The sequence below is a fragment of the Corvus brachyrhynchos genome, unplaced genomic scaffold, assembly GCF_000691975.1.
Source record: "Corvus brachyrhynchos isolate BGI_N302 unplaced genomic scaffold, ASM69197v1 scaffold239, whole genome shotgun sequence".
NCBI lineage: Eukaryota > Metazoa > Chordata > Aves > Passeriformes > Corvidae > Corvus > Corvus brachyrhynchos.
The window spans coordinates 4912201-4923675 of record NW_008246057.1 but is presented as its reverse complement, the minus strand read 5'-3'; the positions used below and the strand labels follow the sequence as shown (position 1 = coordinate 4923675).

The 11475-nt window shown below is 39.3% G+C and overlaps 1 protein-coding gene across 1 annotated transcript in view; it reads right to left on the bottom strand.

Moving 5' to 3' along the window:
* Positions 1–4141: 4141 nt before the first annotated feature.
* GRAMD4 (GRAM domain containing 4) overlaps positions 4142–11475 on the bottom strand; it is an 81062-nt gene continuing 73728 nt past the window's right edge. Inside the window, exons 16-18 of the mRNA XM_017745893.1 lie at positions 10323–10429; positions 8608–8676; positions 4142–8044 (exon numbers count right to left, since the gene is read on the bottom strand). Of these exons, the coding sequence (XP_017601382.1) occupies positions 7943–8044; positions 8608–8676; positions 10323–10429 (278 nt within the window). The 3' untranslated portion in view covers positions 4142–7942. The remainder of the gene's footprint in view (positions 8045–8607; positions 8677–10322; positions 10430–11475) is intronic.

The window sequence follows — 11475 nt, the reverse complement described above, 5'->3', positions numbered from 1 at the left end:
TAAATCTTAAGCATGAGTTAGTAGAGAAGCATGTTCAAGATGTTTGCTGAGGTTGTAGATGATTTTCTTTTGTATTTATTTTCCCCAGAAGTCAACAGATACAACTGGTATTTGCCACACAGTGACCTTGCATGATGACCATAGTGGTAATATTTGAAAATGGCTGTATTAGGGAAATACAATAAACCTACATTTTTCATACAGACATTCTTTATACACTTTTTGGCATATTTAAACAAAGAGTCTCAACATATTTATACAGCTTTGAAGACAGCATCTCCCATTTTTCCAAAAGCCCTCCTAAACCCTGCTCAGCCACAGATGGTGTGAGGAGCACCCACAGTCATCACAAGTCCAGTTTTGGACTAAAAAGTGCCTCTCCCTCATACCCCATCTGTCTTCCCTTCACCATTTCAGCCCTGCACCACATAGGTAAAGTTCAAGGCTTAGCTGTGCTTTGCTTTCCTTGGAAAGTGCCCAGAACCACTCATCTTGCAGAAGGATTTGAGAACAGACACAGCTGCCACCACTCCATGAGCTGTGCCATCAGGGCTGCTTATTTTGGGAAGTCGTAAGGGTCAACACACCATGAGAGCAACGTGAAGCTCCTTCTATGAGCAGGAAGATGGCTTTCCAAGGCATCTCCCCTGCCAGGCGAGTACTGAGAGTAATGATGACATCCTGTGTAGCTTTGGAAACTTCCTAGAGCCTGTCCACCAACCAACACCAATCACACACTTCCTGCAAGCATCCAAAACATAGAGTATTGCAAGAAAAAAAACACCTGCAACACAGGAAAGCCTTGTATTATGAGAGTAAAGAAAGGTGTGTATATACATATTATCTATATATATATACACTTCACAAGAAACGTCTAATGGAGTTTAGCTCGCACTCCAGGACCCATCCAGTTTTTTCCCAAATAGCATCTAGAAGATTCAATCTATTTTCTTAACTTTTTTGGGGTTTTTTGGCAAAGGGCTTCTTTTGGCCCCAAATACTTGTACAAATCCCATTTCTACAAATACATAACTTGCATGACATTTTTAAGGATTGTTAGGTTTAGAATCAGTTCATGACTCTTATTCCTATCGTGTGGCTGGTTAGTATTTGTAACTGGCCAATGCCATTTCTGGTTAGGGGACACACTTTTTCACAAAGCAAAACCAACACGGAATATAGTTGCTTTGTTTACAGACTTTATACTAGGAGTCCTTCCCAAATACTTATCTGACATAAAAAACCTAGGGAGAGGATTTTCAGAAGTTCTTACTGACTTAGCCATGAGAGGTTAAAACCTCACGCCCTGTGCTCAAGAGACTGGCATGGAGATGTCTGAGCAAATAGCAGCTTAGGCTCAAACATGCCTTCCCAAACACCATTTTGCAGCAGGCAAAATCATCTGCATCTACATTTGCTCCTCTTCAGGTACATATTTTGCTCGACAAAGGCTTGCACCAGTAAAACTGGCTTTGTCAAGAAGAGATTGTTCACTTTAAAGAGTTCACTCAACAGGTTCAAGAAGCATCTTCTTCCCCAGTCATGCAGATGATCAGGAGCAGAGACATGACAAATTAGCTTGAGAAAATGGAAGCCACTGAGTAATCCAAATCAGCAGATACAGCAATTTAGCTCCAATTTATACAAAATGGAAGATATAACAGGTGAAGGCAGCTTCAGTGAACTTGTGACATGTTCATCAGGACATGGTCAGTCAGTATCTCTAAATAATCAGGACTGAAATTACAGGGTTATTTTTGTGAGAGGAAGAAAATGGAACAGTGCTGAAGGAGAAAAACCCAGGTAAGAGGAACCAGTGGAAAAGTTCTCAATTCAAAACTGTCAGAGACAGCAAAGGAGGAAAAAAAAGAGCAACTTCTCTTTGGACATAATTAATCTTGAACTTCCAGCTATACTGTAAGGTTAAAGCCAGCATCAAATTACTAAACAAAGTAAGGATGGAGAGAAATTTCTGCTCTAGGCATGCATATGCTAGTACATCCATTCACATGAGACCACCCTGATATGAAATAAAGGGCACGGGATAAGAAAAGAGATGAAATTAGTCAAATGGGCCAAGGTTTGAGTTTGGTTTCTTGGGAAGGTTTGTATATGTACATGAGGAAAATCAAAGAAAAAAAAGCAAAACATACCATAATGGAGAGTGAAGCATAAGACAGAAGCTATAGAATACACAAATTTGGTATTTAATAGAGAAGCATAGTGAAAAAGGAAAGCTGAAGGAGATCATTATCCATATGCAACTATATTTCACAGAAATTGGCAAAGATGGAAGGAACTTCAGTAGAGAATGCAAAAGCAGAAATTTTGCCTAATGCACATTTCAGCTAGGTTGTGAAGCTCCCAAGGTATAGAAAAGTGCCAGCTATTTAAACATAGAGAAAGGTATTTAACTTCCCCTCATCTCTCTCTGCTTCCCAGTCAAATCCAACCTAACCAAGTATGACATCAGTTCAGGCTAAATCTGGTATTAAAGACATGTTCACAACTACATCCTTCAGGGACTGCATTACGCCCACCTAACTTCTAGAGCATCCACAGCCCCGTGAGGACACTGTTGCTGCAAGGGACCGATCCCTTTGCAATATCCCAACCTCTCTAAGACAGTAAATTAACTTCGCACATCTTTAGTATTTCTTACTTACCTTTGAAATAAAAATATTCAAAAGTCTAAGATGAGCCAATAACTAATGTACAAAATAACCTAAGGAGAGCAATTTAGTGAATCCAGGGATTCAACAGAAGAACTTGGACGTAACTCGAAAATTACTTAAAACTAACAGCAAAAAGCCCCTCAGCTTTTCCAAGGTGAATGCTGTATCTGCCCTTTACCTTAATCCAGGACTGCACAAGGCTGCCTTGCTCACATGCACTTAGCCAGCGTGTATGGGTGACACTGCAAACTGCCTGGAAAGCTTCCTTTATGCAGTAGGAGTTACAGGGAGAGCAGGTGAACAGCTTTTTCAACTCAATTCTATGCTTTTCATGGGCTGCTGAAGTGACCTTGAGACAGCAAGCACTGTTTTCAGGAAGATGGTGTCCCCACACACACACCATGGAGTCTACAGCCAAAACCAGACTTCCAGGCCCCACATTTCCCATCCACAAAGCTTCAAGCAGTTGGGATTGAACCCAGCCTCTGTGAGTACTGCTGCAGGTGCAACTCATCTTATACAAATATTAAACAAAAAACGCATTTAAGCAGTACAAGAGGGAAGTTTTCTCTGAACAAGTTAAGTATTGTCAGAACACAGAGAATACCAGTGTAAAACACCATAATATCACCAGCTGCATTGCTGCCACCATGAGAAAACGAAGTATTGAAATAAGGAGAGCAGCACACATTCCCATGTGGAGGATCCATCCCAGACTGACCTATTTCAGCCAAGCCAAACGCGGAAAGGAGCATTGTAGAGACAAACAAATGGGCCTGGATTAGATGACCAGGCAGCTCACTCCTGGGATGACATTCCTAAGGGCACACAAAGGCCTGAGAATGCTGCGAACGCGAGCGCAGGACAGTGGGACAGCTTCCCTGGAACACAGCGGGATGAGGGAGCGTGGCCATTCCTCCACAGCAGGGTACAGGTTACACACAGGCACAGCACTGCAGGGTGGGCTGGTGTGACCAGAGAGCTGAGGTGACACAGAGGCTGCAGAACAGCCATTCCTGGTTATGGAATGCTGCTCCACCCACACACCCTGGGGATGGAAAAGGGCTTATCCCTACCTCCAATGCCCACCTGCAGCACAGTAGGGTGGAGCTGTGGCTCACAGGAGCTTGTATGCCAGAAAAAGTCTTGTGTTGCCCACACCCTCCAGCAGTGGCACCTTAGAAATCACTGCCTGCTTCTTCATTCCTTAAATTAACTGTGTACTACAAAGTGACTGATGTAATCACAGAAGAGACCTAACCAAAAACATACATACACCACAATAAAGTAATGGAATTATTTAAAATATAATTCAAGTTCCTTGGGCTTCAAAAGCAATGAGACCCACCTGCCTCCCCCCACCGATGGACCTGTGGCTATGAATCTGCCAAAATGTACTAACTCACTTCATTCCAAGAAATCAGGTGTAGTTTTGATAGATAAGTAATTGAAGTATGCAAGAAGCATTAGCACAAAGCATTTTTTGGTTTATTTAAATAAAAATTATAATTTATACAAGACTTTTTAAACAAACAAGATTTTCTTAAAAAATGTACAGGGCAAATAATTGCATTATTTCAATTATTCATACAGTATAAGTCTTTTGTCAAACAAAAGTTACACTGATAATGAATTATTTACAATTTCAAAATATAGACTCAAACTTCAGACATAAAAATTTTAACATCCATTATATTTCAATGATTAGTAGAAATTAAGCATCTGCCAAAATGTACAGAGTTCAATAAAAACTACCAATGTTTTCAAACAGGTTTAAGTAGCCAAAAAACAGGTACATCCTTTCATATCTTCACAGTTGGGTAAAATCCCTTTTCTCTTTGTCTGCAGAACGAGGGTAGAGTTTTGCTGCTGGCATCCTGTGTGATGTTGCTACTAATAAATAGCTTGTTTCATTCAATCTTGCCTAACAAAAGCTACAGTGCACAGAAAGGCATGATTTCATATTTCAGCTTGTTTTGCCTTTTGAATTTAAATGGTCACTGATAAAGAATTAGTCAGTTTTCATCTCCCTTTTTTTATCGTCTTTAAAAGGGACTCCAACTAACCAACAAACTTCTAAAGAAGTTAAATCCAATTATGCGTGAATGATCCAGACATCCACAGACATGAACAGAATTGCAAATATAAACAGCAATCAGACAGACAGAATGACAAAAACATCACTTTCGGCTATTTAGAAGCACTTTACATTAAGTGTTCCGACCCAGCCTGTTTCTGAAGTGCACCAGGCTGTACTGCAAAACTAACTAGGAAGATTGGAATTTAAGGTGAGAGCTTCAGTGTAATTACACAAGTCAAGTATGTATTTACTCATTGCCCATCCCCTCCTGCCCTCCAGACCTGGGAGGGTGCAGCAGGAGAAAAGTGTGAGTAAACACACGAAAGTTACCTTCAGTCTCGGAAGTCACAGACACCACGGGAGCAGTTGTGCAGCAGGGAAACCGGATAACCCAATGTAAAGTGAAATTTGCAAAATATGTACGCAGATGTCTGTCAATTATATTACAACTGTATTAAAAAAACCAAAATAAATCCAGTCTGTTTTCTCTGTACCAGAACCAATGTTGCATTGCAGTTTGCACTAGGTTTACTGCTTTAAGCATCACTAACTTTTAAGTTCACACTGTTAAAGTGTGGATTCATTTCAAACATCAGCACATTAGATTTTATAAGACGTTTCTCATTTCTTTGCTCAGAAAATAAATTTTAAGAACGTATTGTACACATGAGGCATTTCAGTCTGGGAAAAGGATAAAGACATCTTTTCTCCCTCTCCGAAGCCTAGGTATGGTTAATTGTCCTGGCACCATCAGTATAGATCCTATAGCTCCTCCAGGAACCAGAATCTAGGACAACCCTGTACACGAGGGTCAACCAGTGAAGGGTGGGAGGGGGAGGAGGTAATAAGTGCAAGTCAACTGATTCCCTACTGAAACTGCTGTTATGATCAGAGTGAAGGTATAAATTACACTTGAAAAATGATACAAAAATAAGAAAAAGAGCATGCTCTCTGTAAAAAATATAGTTTTCTGTTTCTTCAAAAAAAAAAAGGATAACCTTAAAACACACCCAAGGGACATTTTCTTAAGACAAGATGAATGAATCTGATCAAGATTTATGTAACATTAAGCCATTTTAATGCCTATTTGTTAGCCACACTTACTATTCAAGGAAGATTCTAGAAAGGAAAGCCAAATTATAATATGTAGCAGTTACAAAAAAGAAACTAACTGATTTTAAAGTAGTTTTGATGAGAAAGATTTAAGATCAAGAATTTTTACTTAAACATATAACCTGAATGTGTAAAGTTATGAAACCATACACTGTCAAGCTACATTCACTTTAAATGGTGGCAAAATCGATTTCCCACCAGCTTCACCTATATTTGAAGTTTCCAGGCCCTGAGTTACAGCATACCAAAGGTGGTGTTAGAAATGCACCCATTTTTCAGGTCATGTACAGACATGTTCAAGAGCTACTCTAAAGCGAGAACTTGAAATTGCATTTTAGCCATTACAGTGGTTTCTCCCCTGTTCTTGTTTACATTTCCACCCAGGGCACACCCCCATCAGTGTTTCACTTTACAATACTCAACCAAGTTAAGGTATTCACCAGTACTTCTTCATATCAAATTTATATAAAGTTCTCATATCCCACCTCTTTATGGCCAGACTAAAATAAGGTTTGTACAGTCTGACTGCCACCTTCTTCATTACTCCTGCATTTATTGACACACTTTAATTTAAATCTGTGCTAAGAGTTAAACACCCTTTGGTGTTTGCTACCCCTCTCCCTCCTTCATTTTACCCCTTTCCCTATAAAGAAAGGAAATTACCATTTAAAAAAAAACAGAGGAAAAAAAATCCATGAAATTACGTCCCATTTTTACATAAGAATTTGCATCTCCATTGCTTTTTTTTTAGGGCCATTCATACAATGTCTTACTACTCAACTCTAAAAGACACAGCAAAGGAAAAGACACTCTGGAAGGCTTGGCATAACTCCTAATGTGCTTTCACAAAAATGCAAGTAAAATTCTAAACCTCTCAGATGGGTGCTTTATATAGAGTATAAAAGCTTTCTAATATTAAAGACAAAGGTCAGTATGTGCTTTGCTGCTAGACAGGCCTGAGAGAGTTTAGAGGAGTGCAGCCTTCCTGTTTTACCTGGCAGTTGGGTTTAATTGTTACAAAAGTTTAATTCTGCAAGGGGGAAGACAGAAGCACACCAATGGTCCTCAAATTATGCTTTGAGAGGAATTAGTGCTTTCAGTTGCTATATTATAGCAGGTTTTTTTATTACAAGGTAACTCAAGAGAAGAGCCAAATTTAAAAAGGTCACATCTGAGTTGAGTTTAATTACTCTCACCTCCCTCAAAACAAAAAGCCTTCAAATCTTTAATGCATTAACATACAAACGCCTTGTACATGCAACATGTACAACAGCTGAGCCCTTCTAGGACAAGTACCTATAGAAATATAATTATATGATGCCTAACATTTTAGGAACAACATTTTGGTGCCCTCTTTTATAAAAAGTATCTGCCTGCCTTCCTTCCTCTTACTTTGGTTAATGAGGAAAGGAAAATACAGTTACAAACTTTCTCCTCCAATTCACTGTACAAGTAATTTAAAACATCTCTATGCAGGAAAAATTGAAGTTAACCAAAACAGTAAAACATCCTTCCGCAGTGCAAAAATTAGCAAGAAGTAGTTATTTTAAATGCAGTTGTAAATATGGAAATACTAAGATGCTAATACTTCCTTGGTGTTGCTATCGGTTTTAATAAAGGACCCAATTAAAAACTCCAGGCTGAAGAAGGAGACTTCAGGCTGCTGCTGTCATCATTCTCACATCTCGGGGAAAAACAACTAAGATAAAGGGACAAATGTATCCCTAGTGACATCAGTGGAGATAAAGGGATCAATCTGTTATACAGTCGGGTCTCCAAGCATCTTCCCAGTTTTTAATGTCAGCAAATAAACATTAAAAGTGCTTAATGTGCAAGGCTAATAGTGATGATAGCACTTCCACTGTTTTGTTTCATTTGGTTTTTTTTGTCTTTTTTTACAAAAACCTTAAAAACAAACATGAAGGCATATATAAAATACACTTGGTTTATGTAACAGATAGAATATAAACCACCAGACAAGAAAAATTATTGCAAAATAGATGAGGATGTTCATTTTTTCCACTACCAAGTCATACAGTAAGAAAGTTTCCTTTAGCTCTTCCAAGATAAGACACTAGCTTTCACTGCTGGATGGTGCAGATGTTATTTTCACGTATTGGTTGAAAATTGTCTCAAAAGCTTCATCTCTGTGTACCATGGCACCAAACACCAAAGGCTAAATGATAGAAAAAAACCACATCATGTCAATACACAAAGAAAAGAATTTCCTCTAGGTATATTTTTGTCAAGTCAATAGGAACAGTTTAATTGCACTAGAAATGCATTGATAAAGACAAGACAATCCTTTTCTCTACTAACGCCTTGACTATGTGGCATAGTTTCTAGTGTTTTTCACTTCCTTAAAAACTTCATCTGAGGGTCAGGCCCTCCCACCTTAAAGCCTCCTCCCCCATGGATACTCTCAAGCCAACAGCTTTTTGCTTCAGACTGCACAGCAGAGCAGCCCCCATGCTCCTGATGGAGGATGCTGGGGAAGATCTTTCTGAAGTGTTGGGAGTAAAACACTCCAAATGTAGTAGAACAAGTGAATACTGAATTCATTAAAATTCTGAAGACAAACATACTGAATAATAGAGAAGTGAATTTTTTTTAAAAAAAAGAGAAAAAGCCAACCACTGGCATAAGGAGACAAAAAAGTCTTTATGCCACTGCTAACCAGAGGAGGAAAAGAAGGGTAAGAAGTCCAACACAGCAATACAGATGCCACCAGCTACTTACTTTCTGTGTAGATGGTGTCGATACAGCAATACCCATTCCTGATCCCGGGAGAACAGAGAGCACTTTATACTAAAAAAAAACACAAAGACGTAAGATATTTTCTGTACTGAACAACTGCAAGAGGTGCTGCAGAGGTTACACAATTCATCACTGGCATGTCCTGCCAGACACAACTAAGAGATCTCTATTAAAACCAGGATGAAACCAGCTGCCATTCTCAGATCCTGGACTCGGTGGCTACAGCCTCACCTGGACAGCCAGGATCCTTCTCTCCACTTCCTCCCATGGGCTGCAGCAACACTCGACCTGCTGGAACCAGCCCCAGCCCCAAAGTGAGCATCAGTCCCACTCCAGCACACAGGAGCTGACCCAGCCATGGTGCTGGGAACTGCAGGCAGCCGGATGGGCTGTTTCCCCTGCATCCTCTCTTCCTCTCATCCACTCTTCAGAGGAGCAGCAAGCAGACCAGAAAAAGCTTCTTTTTCAAAATTAGATAGAAAACAGGGTATCACAGAGTCATAGAACCATTAAGGTTGAAAAAGAGCTCCCACCTTTGACCGAACATCACCATGTGAACTAAACCACAGCACCCAGTGCCACTCACAGTTTGCTTGCTTTTTCTTTTAGAAAGAAAGTCCAAAAAGATAAGTAGGCTGAACTTGGGAGTATTCACAGGGAGAAAGAGACATCCAAGTCAGACCTGGGTTTCCCACCTCCAAATAAAACCAGGCACAGCACATTTTTATGCTTGACTGCATGATCCCTGTCTCATCTTCATTAAAAACACTACACAGATGCAAAAGGAGCTTTATGGCAGTAAAGACCTACTGAACAACAAACCAGCATTACTTGAAGTAAGATGTTTGAAATCCATTAATATGAATTATTAATTCCAGTAGGAATGTTCAATTTGAGCATAAGCTGTCTGCTTTATAGACATGTCACATAAATAGAAGGAATTAATTGAAAATCTGGAGATACTTATGCAGTAGTAGACACCAGGCTGAGGTGTTTCTTTGCTCAACATGATTTAATCTGCAGTACAGAATGCAGGAGAAAGCAGGGGTGTCTGTGTTCAAGATAAGGACAAGTTCAGAAAGAGTAAAAGAAGTGATGTTGAAGGCCATAAAGAGGGATGCAAGGCACCAATAAAGCCTTTAGTAACCACAGGCTGATAAACTTCAACCAAAGGAAGGATGACATTGCCCTTGCTATGCTTCCAATCTTCCACGTCTTGCCTCTGTTACTGGCTGGCTATTCTAATGACCTACCTTTCTCCACTGACAACAATCCTGCCTCCCTCTGAGGCACCTACTTTTGAGATGATGCATCTATCAATATCCACACCCAGACTGAAATTAGTAATGCACAGTTCCTGCTACCAATAAATCTTCTCAAGGCTTAGGCAGATCTGGTCAACACTGGAGTTAATAAACAACATAACTTTAATTAAAAAAAAAAAAAAAAAAAAAAAAAAAAAAAAAAAAGCAGGAGTGTAAGGGTTTAGTAAACTAGCTTGTCTTAATGCTCATAGCAAGTTTGCGTGTACTGAGTCCAAAAAAGCAGTTCTGGGAAACATTCATGACCACAGAATTACATTTCACTTATACATATTATCAATGCCATGCTTTTTCAAAATAACAAAGGCACAAATGCAAAACATGAGTAGATGAACAGAAAACCAGTCTTCTCCCCTATTTGCTGCCCAGACATACCTTCTGGATATCCGTTATATCCGACAGCTTTATAACTTTATTTCTTTTTGATGAGCCGGATTTTGAGCTTTCAAAGCACAAGTAACTGAAAACAAGAAAAGAAAATGCTCATTTTGATACAGTGTTCTAAAATAAATCTCTCAAATATTCCTCTTGTCTTCTCTTCTGAAGTTTGAAATCTCACAGGTTAAAATAACTTCCAAGATAAAAGAAAGAGGTTCAGTTCAGCTATGGCTTCTAATTTAGCGCAAACATTTATAAATTCTAGCAACTGGCTGATGTGTCTGAAAGCCCAGAACATATGGTATGCATACACACACAAAAATTCTTGTATTTATATTACTGCACTGAATGGTTAAACCTGACAAGCATTTTAAAGACACACGAGGGACATATATCCTTAAACAGTTGAAATACCAAATCTCAAAAGGCTTATACATCTTTCACCATCCTAAACGAAGATTAATGAGAAACACTGTGTTAGTTTCATGTTATTGTGCTGCAGACAAAAGCTCAGATTTCTAAACACTGAAGAGTGGCCTCCATCACTAGCTGACATTGCATACAGATGAGCTTTACTTCCTTTCATTACACTCCAAAGGAACTTCAGTGCAAAACCCAAGCACTAATGACCACAGTTATGCAGTCCAGGGAGGCTGGAAGGTAAGGAAGGAAATTTAAAAAAACAACCACTTGCCCATAAAAATTTGAAACCAAGGCTTAATTTTCAGTTTTCTTTTTGTTGCTGTCATTTCAAGGAAGCTATACATTCAGCTTACTTAAAAAATCCCCAAACTAAGAGTATTTGTCAAATTGATCACAACTTTCAAAGTATACTTAGGTTTTAGTATATATATATATGTACAGTTAGCATGCTATCCACATCAAGGACTGCAGCTACCAACAACTGTCTATACAGAGCTACTCTGCATTCCTATGCAAGCCTTTCCAAGGCAAAATCTCATCTGTTAAGAGCAGCCACACACCAGGGCCACCTCTCCCTCTCCTATGATCCTTTCTTGAGGTTGCAAAGCACCTTGAAATGGCGTTTTTGTTTCAAAACATTGTTAAAGGATCCCTTTTAGATTCAAACTCTTCCATGTCTTGAATTTCCCCCCTAAGAAATGCGTGGAGTGCAATGACTCACTTTTCT